The sequence below is a fragment of the Triticum aestivum genome, chromosome 5B (assembly GCF_018294505.1).
Source record: "Triticum aestivum cultivar Chinese Spring chromosome 5B, IWGSC CS RefSeq v2.1, whole genome shotgun sequence".
NCBI lineage: Eukaryota > Viridiplantae > Streptophyta > Magnoliopsida > Poales > Poaceae > Triticum > Triticum aestivum.
In genome coordinates this window covers 237,474,859-237,493,115 of record NC_057807.1, presented here as the reverse complement: position 1 = coordinate 237,493,115, position 18,257 = coordinate 237,474,859, and the positions used below count along the sequence as shown (strand labels likewise).

The 18,257-nt window shown below is 51.1% G+C and overlaps 1 protein-coding gene across 1 annotated transcript; it reads right to left on the bottom strand.

Moving 5' to 3' along the window:
- Positions 1-286: 286 nt before the first annotated feature.
- Positions 287-9,397, bottom strand: LOC123111161 (IQ domain-containing protein IQM3). Its single transcript, XM_044531852.1, has 9 exons — positions 9,105-9,397; positions 8,659-8,773; positions 8,453-8,518; positions 8,133-8,221; positions 7,898-7,985; positions 1,709-1,855; positions 1,506-1,598; positions 1,097-1,198; positions 287-1,001 (listed from the first exon to the last, which is right to left on the bottom strand). Exons 1-9 carry the CDS (start codon positions 9,305-9,307, stop codon positions 462-464), a joined length of 1,443 nt encoding a protein of 480 aa, XP_044387787.1. The 5' UTR covers positions 9,308-9,397; the 3' UTR covers positions 287-461.
- Positions 9,398-18,257: the final 8,860 nt, after the last annotated feature.

Below are 18,257 nucleotides of genomic sequence, written 5' to 3'. Positions count from 1 at the left end.
TTGTGTTGAATCGGTGATATCGCCGATTTTGACTTGTTCATCCTCATCGCTGATACTGCCTTCTGCAATTCTGATGTACAGTTTGTAAATGTCAGTGAGGATACTGAGACATTTCTAATGCACCTCTTTTCGGTCGAAGATTCTCCTTGAATTTGATCATGGTTTGCAGGCTTTGACCCTGAATGTTTTCTGATTGCCGTAAGCAAGCATACTATCGTATTATGACATATGAAACAGAAAACTCTGCTGAAGCTATTTCTGCAACAGTGACATTTGGCGGGAAAAAGGCGCAGTGGAACATTGTTAGATCAATTCAACCAAATTGGAGCGCATACAATTCTCACCAGATCCTTCTGAGCTACAAACGGGTTCACGGAAGATAGGTAAAACAGCAAGCACAAACTTCTGACCTTCGCAGCACCCACAGCTAATATGAAGCAGCAGAGCTACACAGCTATTGCCTAACTTGGCTGGGGCAGGGAGGCCTGCAATGGCACAAGCGGCGGCATTGGCAAGGTGGGGGAGAGGCATGATGGCATCCTCCACGAGGCCGGAGGAGTCGATGCCCTCGGCGAGAGTTGTACCATCTCCAGCGCTTGCATTCTGAGCTCTATCGGATAATCCTTCACACACCCAATTCTTGGACCATTTCCAGTGCTCCATTTCAGGGATAGCCTGTGACCGAGCTGATAGGATTTTGACTTGCTCTTGGAATTCACCCTCTCAAGAATTGCATCCTGCGAGACGACGGCATCTCTAGGGCTTTGCAGGCCACCTGATAAGGTTCTTTGGTAGGTTGGCCTTGCTTGCTCCACACGGACATTATCGTCCTCGTCAGCTTCAGTCTGTGAAGATGGCCCAGATGCCTTGTCCTCGTCTACCATATTGGAAGGCAGAATCAATTGTGGAGTATTGGATGACATCATAGCAGCAGCAGCAGGGTTCTCTTTGATATTAGGCACTGGATCTTCATAGTAGTCTTCCTTGGTGGATGAGCGCACCTGAATATGCCAAAATAAGTTGATTAAGTGAATCATCTTACATTTGGTAACACATAGGAGTGTGATTAGATTTAGCTGGACCAAAGATAGTATACCTCAACTTCTTTCAGATCAACTCCATTTTCTTCTAGAAAGCTCATGAAGTTGCTAAGGTTCTCCGCACTCGGTTTGTAATGTCCACTATAGGCCCAGATGGACTGAAATGAAAAGAGATCACCAAAGCATCATATTAGCACAATGCATCCAATGAGAAAGCACAAGAACAAAATTGTGAGTACGCTATTATATCTTTTGGGATACAGATACAATATTTAAGTAGCAATTCACCAAGTGTAAAATCTATGTGTAAATAGTACTCCCTCCGTCCGGAAAAACTTGTCCCAAGCTTGTCCATCAAATAGATGAATCTAGCACTAACTTGATGCTAGATACATCAATTTGAGGGACAAGCTTTTTCGGACGGAGGGAGTAGCACTGAAAGAGGATGGTGGTTCTCGACAATACCTTGATAACTCCATTTTCTGCAGTAAACCTTCCAGCAGCTATGGTCGCACCCCCTGCTAAAAAGCTGGAGTGCTGGAATACACCTCTCTCTTTCTGGATATAGAAATAAGCATACAAGTTGAAACGTTTAGTGAAGCTAATCTTCCAAAAGGATTATATAACGGTGCTCAGCAGCTATAAAATTCTGTGAGTTATCAAACTACCTGCCCAGCATAAAGTTTCTTTGCTGTGCTCATAACAAAAATCCATTTCGTCCCTTTAGGGCCCTGGCTTGTATCAAGTGATTCTCCAGATATCTTGTTGATAATTTTTCCGTCTTCAATGATGTATTCATAGTACTCACGCTCTTGCTGCAAAACATTAGACAACTGTTACAGAGTTCATGCTCAACAATCTTCTTCCAAACTTTAATGTGGCAATTTGTTATGACTAATATGAACATGTTGGGTGTGCTGTGGTTAAGATGAACAATCGAAGAGAAGTATAAATGGCACAGGCCAGGGAGTTCTATGACCTCATACGTATAAAGTATTAAAAATAAGTCAAGACTACTGGTACTTTTGCAGTAAAATTTATCTTCGATAACTCTGTCCAGAAATATAAGGCATGCACCTTTCCAAGATGTAACTTTGACCAACTATGTGGATTGTCTCGTACAAATTGATGCCACTGATGTCAAGGGCCTCAGTGCCCAAGACAGCGGGGCCTCGACTACGTAGTTCGTAGTCTCGGTGGATAGGAGCGCTAGGGTTTTTGCCTGGCTGCTCAATGGTGCGGGAGGAGAGGATAGGAGACAGAGGAAGAGGTAGGAGATAATAACTTTATTGCTTGCCCTCAAAGGGTGCTGATTATACGATATATAAAGGCCCCATGGGCTGCTAACAAACTAGAAACCTATACGTAACAAACTAGTCTTTTATTCTAGGAACTAATGTATCAGGACCAGGACTCCTGCCCAGCCTATGCCTCGCCTGATGCGGCCGACGGCTGCTGCTCCTGGCCGCGTGGCCCACGCCTGTAGGACGTGCCCCACATGACATCTCTCCCCCCCTCGACGAGCAGCTCGTCCTCGAGCTGAAAAGCGGGGTAGCGCTCGACGAAACTGTCAAGATCCTCCCATGTAGCTGATGATGCTGCTTCACCCTTCCAGTGGACGAGTAGCTGGCGAACGCCGCGTGCTAGGCGCGCACGAGTCACGTGCTCCGGTTCTGGAACAGCCGCCCCGTTGTGGATCGGAGGCAAACCCGGCGGTGCAGTTGGAGGCGTGCCGAAGAACTTCTTGAGGAGGCCCACGTGGAACACGTCATGGAGGCGCGAGCGTGCCGGAAGCTCAAGGCGGTAAGCCACGTCGTTGACGACCTCTGAAATGCGGTACGGCCCATAGAAGCGTGGCTTGAGCTTGCCCCTGGTTGGCAAGTTGAGAGAGGACGCGGCGCGCTGGCGAAGGCGAAGCCAGACCCAATCGCCCACGTCATGCCGAATGTCCCGATGGCGTCTGTCGTAGTAGGACTTGTAGACCGCCTGTGCCTGTTGTAGACGATAGCGGACGTCCTCGAGAAGCTCGTCGCGCTCCGCCATGCTCCTGGCCACTGCGGCTACCCTCGTGTCGCCCGGCTCGTAAGAGCGAATAGTGGGAGGGTCACGGCCATACACAAGCTTGAACGGAGTTTCTTGGGTCGCTGTCTGGTAGGCGGTGTTGTAGATGTACTCGGCCCAGGGAAGCCACCGGAGCCACTGCCTGGGACGATCCCCGGTGAGACAACGTAGGTACATCACAATGATCTTGTTAGCAGCCTCCGTTTGGCCATCCGACTGTGGATGAAACGCTGACGTCATGTGCAGCTTTGTCCCGGTGAGGCGCATGAGCTCCCGCCAAAAAGCCGAGGTGAAGACGGGGTCGCGGTCAGAGACCATGGACTGCGGCACGCCATGGAGACGAACAATCTCAGCGAAGAACACCTGCGCCACTGATTCTGCCGTGTACGGGTGGGCCAGCGCCACAAAGTGGCAATACTTGCTGAAGCGATCCACCACGGTGAGGATGACAGACTTCCCGCCCACGCGAGGGAACGCTTCCACGAAGTCGATGCCGACGTCAGTCCACACGCCCGTGGGCACCGGCAGCGGCAGCAGCAGCCCAGTGGGGTGCAAGTGCTCGGACTTGTACCTCTGGCAAGTACTGCAAGTGCGGATGTACTCTTGCACCGTCTTGCGAAGGTTAGGTGCGTGGAAGTCGCGGCGGAGACGATGCAAGGTGCGCAGGACGCCTTCATGCCCATCATCATGCACGGCACTGAGAATCTCCTGGAGTAGCGGGGACGACGGCGGAATGTAGAGGCGGCCGTTGAAAGTGACAAGGCCGTCGGAGAGAGCCCACGGCTGCTGCCGCGTACCCGCCGTGATATCCTCACGCAGCATGACGAGCGCCGGATCTGTGGACGTCGCTTGCCGGAGGCGATCGATGAAGTCGAAGCGAGGACCCGAGATCGCCATGATCAACGTCTCCTCCGTGTCGCGGCGGGAAAGGGCATCCGCCACCGTGTTTGTACTCCCGGCCTTGTACTCCACGGTAAAGTCGAACCCCAGTAGTTTGCCGACCCAATGATGCTGCGGGATGGTTGCCAACCGCTGGTCAAGTAGAAATTTGAGACTGTAGTGATCCGTTTTTACCACAAATTGGCGCCCCCAGAGGTACGGTCTCCAGTGACGAATCGCGAGCACCAGGCCGATGAGTTCCCGTTCATATGCTGCCAGGGAACGGTGACGTGGCGCGGCTGGCCGGCTAAAGAAAGCCACCGGGTGTTGCTCCTGAAGAAGGACGGCCCCGAAGCCGTATGTCGAGGCGTCACACTCGACGATGAACGGCCGCGTGAAATCCGGTAACGCGAGGACGGGAGCCGTGGTGACTGTCGTCTTGAGGGCGTTAAAGTTGTTGCCGCCTCCGGCGACCAGGAGAAACCATCCTTGCGAAGGAGGGCCGTTAGTGGCGCGGCAACCACGCCAAACTCCTTGACAAACTTGCGGTAGTACCCCGCAAGGCCGAGAAACCACCGAACCGCGCGCGCCGAGCGTGGTTGCGGCCATTCGGCCACTGCCTGCACCTTTTTCGGATCCATGGCCACTCCTGCAGCGGAGATGGTGTGACCCAGGTATGAGATCGACTCGACGGCGAATGCGCATTTGGATCGCTTGACAAAGAGCCGGTGCTGGTGCAGGACGGTGAAGACGGTGCGCACATGTCGGAGATGGTCAGCCCATGTCTCGCTGAAAATGAGGATGTCGTCAAAGAAGACGAGAACAAAACGGCGCAGGTACGGCCGCAACAGATCGTTCATGAGGGCCTGGAACGTTGCCGGCGCGTTGCAGAGGCCGAACGGCATCACCAGGAACTCGTAGAGGCCGTCATGAGTACGGAAGGCGTTCTTCGGGATGTCCTCCGCACGCATCCGCACCTGGTGGTAGCCGGAGCGCAAGTCGAGCTTGGTGAAGAAACGAGCGTGCCGGAGCTCGTCGAGGAGTTCGTCCACCACCGGGATCGGAAACGCATTCTTGACAGTAATGGCGTTCAGGGCGCGATAGTCGATGCAGAAGCGCCAGGACCCGTCGGCCTTGCGGACCAGCAGTACCGGGGACAAGAATGCGGAACAACTTGCTCGGATGATGCCCTGGGTGAGCATGGCGGCGCATTGACGCTCCAGCTCGTCCTTGTGCGCGGCCGGGTAGCGATACGGACGGACGGCCACCGGGGCGGAACCGGGCAGCAGGGTGATGCCGTGGTCGCGGCTGCGGGGCGGTGGCACGCCGGAGGGTTCGGCGAAGATGCCGTCGAACTCGGTGATGATGGCGTCGAGGAAGTCGCGGCCGCTGCATGATTTCAGGGCTGGCCCATCCGGTCCTGCAATGCCGCGCCAGCACACCCGATGGCCCCTCCGCCAGAATGTCATGGAGAGGGCGCGGAAATCCCACAGGATCGGTCCGAGCGTCGCCAGCCACTGCGTGCCCAGGACGATGTCGTAGCGCGCGAGCGGCAAGGCGAGGAAATCCTCCGAGAACTCCTCTTGGCCGATGCGGAAGGGCACGACGCGGTACGCGCCCTGGCACGGAACGCGCTCGCCGTTGGCCACCATGACGCGCATCTTCTCGGTGGTGGGGGATGGCAGCGTAGCACGAGCGGCCGCCTCCTCGGCAATGAAGTTGTGGGTGGAGCCTGAGTCGATCAAGGCGAGGAGGGAGACACCCCCGAGAGTAATATGCATCTGCATGGTTTCACTCGTGCGCACCCCGGAGATTGCGTGGAGCGAGATCTGACGGTCGGCCCGCGATGCATCATCAGTAGCGGAGGCCGTGTCGTCGTCGTCGTCGTCCGGCGCTAAGTCGAGGAGAAAGATGCGCTGGCACACGCGGTTGTGGCCCCTGCCAAACTTCTCGTTACAGTTGAAGCATAGGCCCAGGCGACGGCGTTCCTCCATCTCTGTCTAGGAGAGACGTTTGATTGGGCGCCCGTCCGGCAGACTGTGGCCATGCTGGGGTGCGGCTGGTGGGGCCGGTGCGGGGGCGCGAGGCGTGGTCCTGGCGTCGGCAGAATGCCCTTCTGCGGAAAACGCACCTGTGGCGCGGCGGGAAGCGCGCACTGGTCGCGCAGCTCCAATTTGCGGGCGAGGCTCATGGCGACGGCGAGGGACTGCGGGTTATGGATTTCCACGTCGAGGCTGAGGGGTGGCTGGAGGCCTGCGGTGAAGATCTGAACTTTCTGCGTTTCCGACAAGGAGCCTGCCCGGGGAAGGAGCGCCTCAAACCGCTCCTGGAAGTCGACGACGGATGTCGTGCGCTTGCACGCCATCAGTTCGCCCAGCGGGTTTGCGCGCAGAGGAGGCCCGAAGCGGAGGTTGAGCAGCTCGGAGAAGCGGCGCCACGGCGGAGTGCCCTCGTCACGCTGGACCTGCATGTACCACAGCTGGGCAGAACCCTCGAGGTTGTATGACGCCATCCAGACTTTCTCCTCCTCGGCGATCCATTGTTGATGGAAGAAGGACTCGCATCTGTTGAGGAAAGCGAGCGGGTCGGACTTGCCGTCGAACTTGGGGAAGTCCATCTTCTGAAACCGCGGGGGCCGATCGTTGTGGTGCTGTCCGTCGTGGCTGACATCGGCGGCTGATGAGGAGGCCGACTTCTCCTTCTGGAGGGCTGCCACGGACGACTGCAGGGATGTCACGGTTGCAGTCAGGGCTTCGATCATCTTGGCCAAATCAGCGGTGGTGGGTTCCGACATGGCGGAAGAAACCGAGGCGGCGGCGGATGGCGGCGATGGAGGTGGGCGGGGCGGCGGGTGCAGCGTGGAGGAGGCCGAGGAGCGTCTGGAACCTGATACCAAGTTGTCAAGGGCCTCAGTGCCCAAGACAGCGGGGCCTCGACTACGTAGTTCGTAGTCTCGGTGGATAGGAGCGCTAGGGTTTTTGCCTGGCTGCTCAATGGTGCGGGAGGAGAGGATAGGAGACAGAGGAAGAGGTAGGAGATAATAACTTTATTGCTTGCCCTCAAAGGGTGCTGATTATACGATATATAAAGGCCCCATGGGCTGCTAACAAACTAGAAACCTATACGTAACAAACTAGTCTTTTATTCTAGGAACTAATGTATCAGGACCAGGACTCCTGCCCAGCCTACGCCTCGCCTGATGCGGCCGACGGCTGCTGCTCCTGGCCGCGTGGCCCACGCCTGTAGGACGTGCCCCACATGACAACTGAAAAGTGCTTTTAGGATGAATCCAACGATACCAATTTTTGTATTAACGTAATCCACATACTATTGACCAATAAGTTTGAGAAGTGTGTGTGTGTGTGCGCGCGCCTTACAATTATGGGCGGAGGGAGTATTTATTTATTTACAATGGCATTAAGATCCTTCTACGGACCCTCTGAAAGCGGGAGCTACATGCACCAGGCTGCCCTTTTTTTCTTACAATAGCATTAAGACGTATGTCATGTGCACAGTGCAGCGGATCGCAGAAGTCCAGAGACCGAGGAGAGGGCACTCGCCCTCATGTAGATGCCGGCACAGCCCAATCCCTGGCGAAGTTAGGCAGGCTCTTTGGCTTAGTTTTGTCTTTACACCTGAGATATCCTTACCAACTAAATGACATATCTCTTGCCTAACTAAATATCATTCCCAGCAATCCCTATCAACATCTTCCTATTTTAACTTGTCTCTTTCCTAACTAGATAGATATACTTACAAACTAAATAATGTATTAGCTATTGTTCTTAACTCCTTTATCAATTGATCCACATATTATTTAGCACTCCGAAGTTCTAATGCAGCTCTCAGTGAAATATTTTCAGTAAGAATGGTATCGTTTCAAATAAAGATAGCATCCATTATGCAAATGATCTTACTGGACCAAGATATCTTATGCATTGCTTTTTCAGCAGAGCCCTCGAACATTCTGGAAGCTCTACATCTTTTCCCTCACCAATATCGAGCCTGAATATGCAAAAAGAAAAAGACTTATCAATTTTCGTGCAAAATCCATCAGACTTATCTTGTAGGAAAATGACAGCTACATATTGATTTTATCATTTCGTTTGAACAGCAAAATTTTGATATACACAGTGGCAGTCATTTTCTTACCAGTAGAAGAAGGGCTGGCCAGCCTGGGTTTGGCACCAGGCATCATAGTAGAAATGCAGGTTGTGCCCGTACCTATGTCTTGGATCAATCTACAAGATGGCACATGGATTTCAAAATTTTGCAAGTAGAGGTCCAAGTCAACAGTACAAGCTGTAGAACTTTTATCATGGATGTTCACAGCTAGCTGAAAGTCCAAGTCAACTGATATTGCGAAGCTGATTCTTTTCACACTCATTTGTGGAGCATAGAAAGGCAGCAGATGCAATAATACTAAAATTGGATTAAAAACAGTAGTTGATGTGTACGATTTTTGTACTCACAGCCTCGATCCAGTGCTGGAAAGCCAGCTTAAGAGCCTTAGCATCCTTGGATAAACCCTGACCCACCTGCATCATGCTCATGAACATGAGTTGGAGTTCAAATCAAGGAGAATTCCAATCAAAAGAAACACTTTCTTGTGGGGAAAAGGCCATGGTGAGCTGCCTTGCGCTGGCGATTGATGGGGGGAAAGGGAAAGCGGCAAGACCTTGGATGCATTGAGGCTGACGCGGTTCCAGCGCGAGGCGGCGGTCTCCGGCTCCGGGTCGTCGTAGAAGGAGACGGTGCTGTGGTTTAGGCGCGCGAAGTCCAGCGCTTGCCACCTTCATTCAATCCAAACAAAATATATAAAAAAAATAGATTGATTTACAGCGCCCGTAACCATCAAGGCAAATCAATGATGCAAAGGCTGGAGGCTATCCTCCTTTTAAAAACAAAAACAAAAAATATCATCAAGACAAAGCAAATCAGGCATTGCCGACACCAAAATCTCCGGCTCACGGGAGGGCAACAAGCAAAGGAAAGGGCAGCGATAAGCGCAGAATCCCAAGAAAGGCGGGTTTGGGCGATTTTGTTTGCCAAAATTATGAGACGACCAAATGGAGGAAAAGAAACACGGTAGTAATGTTATCTTTTTGCGTAGGATCTGGTTACCAGAGCTCCTCCACGACGACGGCGGAGTCGGCGAGCTTGCGCCTGGTCCGGTAGCTCCGGTAGACCTTCTGCACCTTGGTGGCCGCGCCATTCGTGCCGCCTCCAGGCGCCGGCGGCGGCGAGGAGGCCTCCGTGTCGTTCGGCTCCCGCACGGCAGAGTCCAGCCCGGGCGCCGGAGGAGGCATCGCAGTCTCCACCTCCATCTACCTATGTCAAGGTAATGGACTAATGGTTGTAGTCTTGTCGAGGAGGAGGAAGGGGGGCAAGGCCAAGGAGGAGGAGGCAGCAGCAGGAATTTAAGCGGAATTTATGCTTGCCCTGGGCCTGGTGTAACACGAGCGTTTGTTGGACAATAATTTAATTTAATTTGCGCTTATTGAGTTAGTACCACTATTCTGTAATGCTGGCGGGAACTACGTGTAGTGTACAGAAAGATTTCCCGGCAACAACAGAAAGAAAAAGAGAGCGCAGAAATGTTATTCAGTGCCGACCGAGTACGCGTGGCATGGGATTACCTGTATGCCAACGTCCATGGTGACGTGGATTGCCGGTGGTGACGGGCTGCATGTGGACGCGGTCGCAGATCGTGTGTCGACCGCCCGGGTCGTGTCCACCGTGCCCGTGCGTTTCGTCCAGGACCGGGCACATAGATACGATGTGTTGACTCGGAATTGCTGTGCATACACCTCTCAGGTGCACGGTGGATGCAAATGCTCCTGCTACCTACCTCTTGCACGGTTTATGTATGTGATTCTAGAGCAGCACATAGTACGTCTATGTCCAAACGCATTTATTGTCAGCTGGTACTGGTAGCTTTCCTGGACAGAAATTCACATTGTTATTACTGTTTGAGCGTCGAAATTCAAATTATTGCTTTACCTACTCCCCCGTGGTACCCATGGCAGGTGGCTCCATGACTGCGTCCTTGCCATGGCCCAGCGTCACAGTACGGGCCGGTAAACCTGGGAATGGTGTGGACTCAAACTATGTATATTGGGCGGCTTTTGGATTAGATGAAATGGGTTAAGTGTCTAAACTAGTTTGGTTTGGTATGGGCTTTAATTATTGTTGGACTTGAAGCTCACAATCTACTCAAAAATGCTTGTAATTTAGGAGTCGCACAATGTGTTTGGTTGTGTAATTCTAATGACCCAATTCCTGTATCTATGAACATTATTTCGAATCAATAAAGTCGGCGAGATTTCTCAAAAAACAAAAGTTGGACTGAGTTTGTTTGGTCTAGGCAGGAAACGAATGGCCTCGGACCATTTCAACCCATAACCTAAAACCAAATCGACACGGGCAGGCGACCTAGATGAGGAGCACCTCTACGGTCGCCGGCCGCCGGCCGCTGCTAAGGTTAGGGACCTTTCGATGTCGCTGTCATTGCTACTGACTGGAGCTTGGTCGCCGCCTTCCCCTTCATCTGACACCATCCTGCTCCAGCCGGTGGACCGATGTATTCCCCTTCCTTGGCTAGAGTTTGGTTGCCACCTCCCCTACCTTTCACACCATCCGGCCCGTGGATCGCCGTCTTTCCCTTCCTTGGCTGGAGATTGGCCTCCGCTCGCCGCTACGGTTAGGGCTAGCCAGTTACTGTTGTCGTTGCCGCTAGCTGGAGCTCGGCAGGTCAGTGCATCCTCACCCTTCTATCCCACCCTCTTTCTCCTCTCTCTCTCTCTCTCTGAACCCCACTCGTCTCGGCGGGTGAGAGTGAGACGCCGCCCTTTTGTCCATTCCTTTCTTATACTTTGAACTGTTTGTATCCCGAAATTTGTATTCTACAGTACATGTATTGTGTAATCTGATGGGACATGTTGATCCAATATGAGCTCCTATCAGTCGCTTAGTCCATCTATGTTGTGTTGTCAAAGAAAAAGGAGCAACTTAACAATGGAGCTGATGTTGGAGCCTGGAGTAAACTAGGCTACCCTCTTTACTTGTTATGTAAAGCTAGTGTTTGGTCCTTATTTGGTTGCTTTGTAATGAAAATCAGTGTTCTTTTGGTCATTCTCCAACTTCGAATGTTGAATCACGCTGGAATAGTTGATATCCTTTTATGGCAGAGAACCATTGATGCCCTTTTATGGCATAGAAAGTATCATCAAATTATCATTCTATTCTTGCTTGCATGAGTGATATTTTATAATAGATGAGTTGCAGCTTTTGAATTTATTTGTATGCATGCAACACTTAATGGAATTCTTCTACAATTCATACTGAGCATTCATTGATGATAAGAGTGTTCAGTGCATGCATCAAGAGCTATGTATGTGCACATGTCCACATTTTCAAACTTTGGGCTCGAACCGATTCTAGGGAATGGACTGGTTTGGTTTGGCTTGAAAACACCAGCAGTTCTGTTTGGTTTGGATTGATTTGTTTTGATTGTTGGACTTATACATGTATGGGTTGGCCTGGGTTTGGTTTGGCTTACAAATTATTCCCATATTTAATAGTCGGGCTCCTTAAATGCCTTCTATATCTTAGGACGGATGACCCGATCGACCGGTGACCGGTCAGAAAAATCGTGACCCAACTCTTATCAAATCGGCCATGTACGTTCGGGCTAACCAGCACCCCATATCCAACAAATATATGAGATGGATATGAGGAGGACCAGATAGGACCAGGTGCGTCCGCCACGTCGGATCCGACACACAAGACCTACCACAATTTTCATCAAACCCCTCCCCACGACCTAGCGGTCCAGCCCTTTTCCTCTTCTCTCTTCTCACTCGTCCGCATCGGCCCTCCCCTAGCCCCTGCCCTGACGTCGTCCTGACCCCTCAGAATTGCCAACATCACCAGAAAACTCCACGCTGGAAGTCTCGTCGTTGCGGTACGTCCGCCTCTTCTTAGATTACACCTTGCTCTCTATGTGTTCGACAAAATGTCTGATCTATTTTTTTGGATTCTTTTGTAGGCAAAATGATGGATTCAGAGGGTTGGTCAGATGGGATCACATTCTGAAGTTCAAGGGTTCGATCAAAGGGAGAGTTTTGAGCCGGGATAGGGTTGCTAGTGCGCGACTGCACATACCCTTATTCATTTTTTTCGTCGACGCTTCCGTATGCGCGGACCGGTGGCAATGCCAGCCTAAAAAATTTGTGGGGTCAATGGAATTTTTTTGAGTTTTTTCTCCACGATGAACAATAGTTCTAGGTTGTTTTCCCAAAAAAGCTATGGGGTCGGCTAGCCCCAAAGCTTACATGTAGGTTCGCCGTTGGCGCAGACCCTTATTGTTGCGCGTGGTGGAGGGAGTGGAGGCACATGATCCCTACTTTAGGCTCAAGAGGGATTGTTGTAGACAACTCTCGTTCCCTCCTTTGCGGAAATGCATGGCTGCACAGATGATGCTTGCTTTAGGTACCATCGTTGATCTTGTTGGTGAGATGGTCCAGATGGGGGAGAGCACATACCTTGATACCACTTTGAGATTTGTGCGTGCCACAGTGAAAGTGTTTGGAGCGAAGTATCTGAGAGAATGAATTGTGCAAGATATAGAAAGATTAATGGCTATTGGAGCGGCAAGAGGTGTTCCTAGTACACTCAGTTCAGTTGATTGTATGCATTGGAAATGGAAGAACTGCCTCCAAAGGTTTGTGCGGGATGTACTAAAGTCACATGAAAGAGGTGAGCATCATACTAGAAGTAGTGGCATCAATGGACTTGTGGATTTGACATGCTTTTCTTTGGCATGCCTGATTCTCACAACGACATCAATGTGCTCCAGTGATCGTTGTTCTTCAAGAGACTTTGTGATGGGGAAGCACTACTGTGCAACTACATCGTCAACGGGCACATCTACAACATGGGGTACTGCCTTGCTAATGATACCTATCCTCAGTGGGCGGCGTTCGTGAAGACCATATCCGATTCCCATGGCAACAAACAAAGCCACTTTATAACAATGCAAGAAGCAATTAGGAAGGATGTGGAGATGGCATTCAGAATGCTCTAAACTCGTTGGGGTATTGTTCGTGGGGCTGCAATGACGTGGGAATCGAAGACTTTGGGGCAGCTGATGACATGTTGTGTCATTTTGCACAAAATAAATGTCGGGGACAAGGGTGAAGGGGCATCTCGAACCCATGATTTTGAGAAGCCCGGGGTATAAGTACACATCTTGGGACAAGATGCAGAGCATATTATGATTTTTTTGGAGATGCAGTCGAATCTTTGAGATCAACACGTGGACATACAACTACTCAACGATCTTGTGGAGCATATGTGGACCCATAATGAAAACCAATGAGTCTAATGTTTGAATTCTGCACTTCAAAAAATGTTTGAAATGTGTGTTTTTTACTACAAGCAAATGTTATTTACGTGTGATATTCATGTGTATGAGCGACGTGCATAGATTTTTGTGTATTTGAGATTTTGATATGATAGGTGTGGTTGTACCGTAGGACACTTGAGGGGCCATTCGGCGCTACCCCTGGTCATGGACGGGCGCGTCAGTAGATGTTTTGTGGACCCGATTTGCCAATTCCAAATATAGATGCTATGCCGCATGGTTTGTGCGCATGGGCTAGTAGGCGACTAAAGGCAACTCTAATGCAGATCGAACGGCCTGCACATTTTTTGCCAACCAATGGTGGTTAAAATCATCCAAACTTATTCAAATGTCCAAAATTCCAACAAACCAAAACCAAATTAGGGAAGGTTTGGGGTAATTCAGACGTTTGCCACGATCGACAATGCGAATCCACCTTAAACCCTCGTCGAAACGTCTGCTCTAAAACTCTTCGCCCGCTTTCATGCTGCTCAGGGCGGACGCGGCATGACGGGTGTCTACAAGCATTCATGTTGATCAGACCGAAGATTACTGGATGGCTAACTGTCGCGGCAATTACACCAACACGGCGACTGAGAAGCCTAGTTTGGTTGTTGTCGACACTGAAGCGGCCGGTCAGTTTGCCATGGCTATTTAAGTCAGTCACTCGTCGACGCAAGCCCTACCATGGCACCGCCACTTCTCCTCCACTCCCCTCTTTCAAACATGCACGCCTCTAGCACCGGCCACGATGATGGGCAAATCTGACGCCTCGACGTGGTTCTCCTTGCGCCCCTCTAGATCCACTAGGAGCTCTGAATCCTAGAGTCGACGGCTCCGTGCGACGTAAAGCCGGACGGAAGAGAAGACGAGGAGCAAAAGCCCTCCCTCCTCACCGAGGTCACCGTAGACAATGAGTTTGCGCGGTAGATCGAGATGGTGCTTGCACGGTCGATCATCGACTACTGTCCGAGAGCCAATGGCGCCCGCTCGTCATAAAGAAGGAGGAGTCGTCCTCCCCAATGACATCCATGGTACGTGTGCGTCTCGGCTGCTATCTCGATGGCGGTCGCTCGTCCTCCTCACTGAGAGTCTTCAAACAATGCCTCTCTGAGGCAGAGCACCGACAGCATGCAATGTGACGCGTCGGGAGCCGTTTGTGAAAACTAATGTCGCGGACAGGGTGTTTGTGGAGGCATGGGCGATTAGTCGGTCCAGGACCACCGTGCACACTGCCTCCCACCGTCGGCGCAATGTGACGCGTTGGGAGGCGTTCGTGAAGACTAATTTCGCACGCGGACAGGGTGCTTGCGGAGGCATGGGTCATTAGTCGGTCCAGGTACAAAGTGCACACTACCTCCCACCATCGGCGCCGGATCAATGACTAGATCCTCAAAGCGGGTTTGGCGTAGTCCGAGCACTTGGCCCAGCTGCAAGGCAACAGCAGGCGGCGCCAACGAGAGACCACGGTCGTCCGGAGCCGCCAGGCGGAGGCGGTCAAGCGGCTACGCCAACGGGATGTGGAGGCAGTCAAGCGGCTTCGTCTCGAGCGTGTAGTGCCTACAGACCCGGGATGCCGCGATGAATGGCGAGCCCTTTGCTAGTGGAAGGCCGACGGTTGCAGACGACGACGGAGGTATCAGTGGATTTTGAGGACATGCCTACGGGGTCACTGTCTCATAACTCGCCTAGTTTAGTTGAGGATTAGTTTGATTTTTGTTCAGTTTAGTTATAACTTTGTTAAATTTTGGCTTTTGGTTGCAATGCATCGATATTTATCAAATATTGTCTTGTTAACATGATTTTTTCGTGAATGACCTGTTTGAAATGGGTCGAGCATTTGGAGCATGTGGTTGGATGACCTCCACCCCGAAAGTTGTCCATGGATGGGTCCTGTCGGTGTCAAAACTGGCGGATCTCGGGTAGGGGGTCCCGAACTGTGCGTCTAAGGTTGATGGTAACAGGAGACGGGGGACACGATGTTTACCCAGGTTCAGGCCCTCTCTATGGAGGTAACACCCTACTTCCTGCTTGATTGATCTTGATGAATATGAGTATTACAAGAGTTGATCTACCTCGAGATCGATATGGCTAAACCCTAGAAGTCTAGCCTATGGGATTATGATTGTGCCCTATGGACTAAACCCTCTGGTTTATATAGACACCAGAGGAAACTAGGGTTACACAAAGTCGGTTACAGAGAAAGGAATCTACATATCTGAATCGCCAAGCTTGCCTTCCACGCCCAGGTGAGTCCCATCCAGACACGGGAAGAAATCGTCTATCTTGTATCTTCATAGCCCAATAGTCCGGCCCATGTATATAGTCCGGTTGTCCGAGGACCCCATAATCCAGGACTCCCTCCAATATGTAGATTCCTTTCTTTGTAAAACTTGGCAACAAACAGCTCGGGGATGCACATATGACCTGCGGCACGACCTGGAAAACAGAGCAAGTCAGACCAGATCAATCTATGGATCACGGGGGCGTGCCCCAATGCACGACGATGGCCATCCGGCTGGACGTGACAAACATAACCACGTCCGGGTCGAAAACCGTAGACGAACTCCATCCGAGCTACGTCACAACTTGGCTCGATATAGAGGCGCCGCACACCCCCTTTGCTTCACTGATGAAGTAATGGAACATGAATTCCCAGAAGGGTTTAAACCCGTGAACATCGAATCATACGATGGCACAACAGACCCAGCAGTATGGATTGAGGATTTCCTTCTCCACATTCATATGGCCCGCGGTGATGATCTTCACGCCATCAAATACCTCCCGCTTAAACTCAAGGGACCAGCCAGGTACTGGTTGAATAGCCTGCCCGAATACTCCATTGGCAGCTGAGAGGACTTGGAGGATGCCTTCCTCGACAACTTTCAAGGCACATATGTCCAACCTCCGGGTGCCGATGACTTAAGTCACATAATTCAACAACCCGGAGAGTCAGCCAGAAAGTCCTGGACTAGGTTCTTAACTAAAAAGAACCAGATCGTCGACTATCCGGATGCCGAAGCCCTAGCGGACTTTAAGCATAGCATCCGGGACGAATGGCTCACCCGACACCTCAGCCAAGAAAATTCGAAGACCATGGCAGCCCTCACGGCACTCATGACCCGCTTTTGTGCGAGCGAAGATAGCTGGCTAGCCCGTAGCAATAACAACACAAGCGAACCTGGAATTTCTGAAGCCAGAAATAGCAACGGCAAGCCCTGACGCAACAGACACAAGTGTCGAAACAACGGTGACAACACTGAAGACACAGCGGTCAACGCCGGATTTAGTGGCTCTAAGTCCGGTCAACGGAAGAAGCCATACAAAATAAACAACCCGGGCCCGTCCAGTTTAGACAGCATACTCGATCATCCATGTCAAATCCACGGCACCCCTGGTAAACCAGCCAATCATATCAACAGAGAGTTTTGGGTCTTCAAACAGGTCGGCAAGTTAAATGCCGAAAACAAGGAGAAGGGGTCCCAAAGCAAGGACGATGATGAGGAGCCCCGGCCACCGAATACAGGGGGACAGAACAAGTTTCCCCCTCAAGTCAAAACGGTGAACATGATATATGCTACCCATATCCCCAAGAGGGAGCGCAAGCGGGCACTCGGGGACGTCTACGCGATAGAGCCAGTCGCCTCAAAGTTCAATCCATGGTCATCCTACCCGATCACCTTTGATCGCAGGGATCATCCGACCAGTATCCGTCATGGCGGTTCAGCCGCACTGGTCCTTGATCCAATTATTGATGGGTTCCATTTGACGCGAGTCCTCATGGATGGTGGCAGCAGCCTGAACCTGCTTTATCAAGATAATGTGTGCAAAATGGGTATTGATCCTTGAAGGATCAAACCCACCAAAACCACCTTTAAAGGTGTCATACCAGGTGTAGAGGCCTGCTGTACGGGCTCAATCACACTGGAAGTGGTCTTCGGATCTCTGGATAATTTCCGAAGCGAAGAATTGATCTCCGATATAGTCCCATTCTGCAGTGGCTATCGCACACTTCTCGGACGAACCGCATTCGCTCGATTCAATGTGGTGCCACACTATGCCTATCTCAAGCTCAAGATGCTCGGACCACGCGGTGTTATAATAGTCAATGGAAACACAGAACACTCCCTCCACACTAAGCAGCACACCGCCGCCCTTACAGCAGAAGTATAGAGCAGCCTTTTTAGGAAGAACCTCAATTTGGCAGCCAAGCTCCCGGACACCGTCAAGCGAGTCTGAATTACTCTGCAGCGGGACAGTCCAGCTCGTCCAGAGCTCGACTAGCAATTTGGCCTCCGTCCCAGTCCCGACCAAGCAACGACACTCGTGTCGCGCGTACATAACTACGCACTCAAAATACCATGGGCATAGACGGAGGCATAACTAGATCACAGTCCATAATACGGCTCAACCGCTCCAGGATCCGCATACTTTTACTTTTCCTTTTTCTTTTCAGGTCTCTTTTCTTTCTCAAGTAGTTCCTGGTGACCTGATCGACGGACCTATAGAGGGACGAATACACCAAGACGGCAAGAAGCATCAACGCACGACGAAATTTCTAGGTGGTTTCTTTAAATAATCATTATACATGTCTTGAGGACCTGCACGCAGCTCTCCCTTGGTTGGGGCATGTTAAACAGCCCTGGTGCTTATCGCATTACTTGTACAAAATACGCATCGTATTAATCAAACCATAATGAAAAATAGTCTGCGGCTCAATTTTTGCAGCATTAGCCTATTATTTCATTTTTTTCCTTGTCTTGGTATTCTTATCAAATCGCACCCATACACTATGTTACATCTTAATTCGCCAGGGGCTTCATTATGCTCCATAATACGGCAACAAAGTCCGAACACTTTTTTCATAGTAC

What these genes read in the sequence shown, in the direction of transcription:
- LOC123111161 (XM_044531852.1), bottom strand. Translation starts at nt 9,307, where the DNA reads ATGGAGGTGGAGACTGCGATGCCTCCTCCGGCGCCCGGGCTGGACTCT. An exon ending in GCATAAGATATCTTGGTCCA is followed by an intron (nt 1,856 to 7,897) that starts GTAAGATCATTT and finishes AATGTTTTGCAG; the next exon opens with CAAGAGCGTGAGTACTATGA. An exon ending in TTGATCTGAAAGAAGTTGAG is followed by an intron (nt 1,002 to 1,096) that starts GTATACTATCTT and finishes TGGCATATTCAG; the next exon opens with GTGCGCTCATCCACCAAGGA.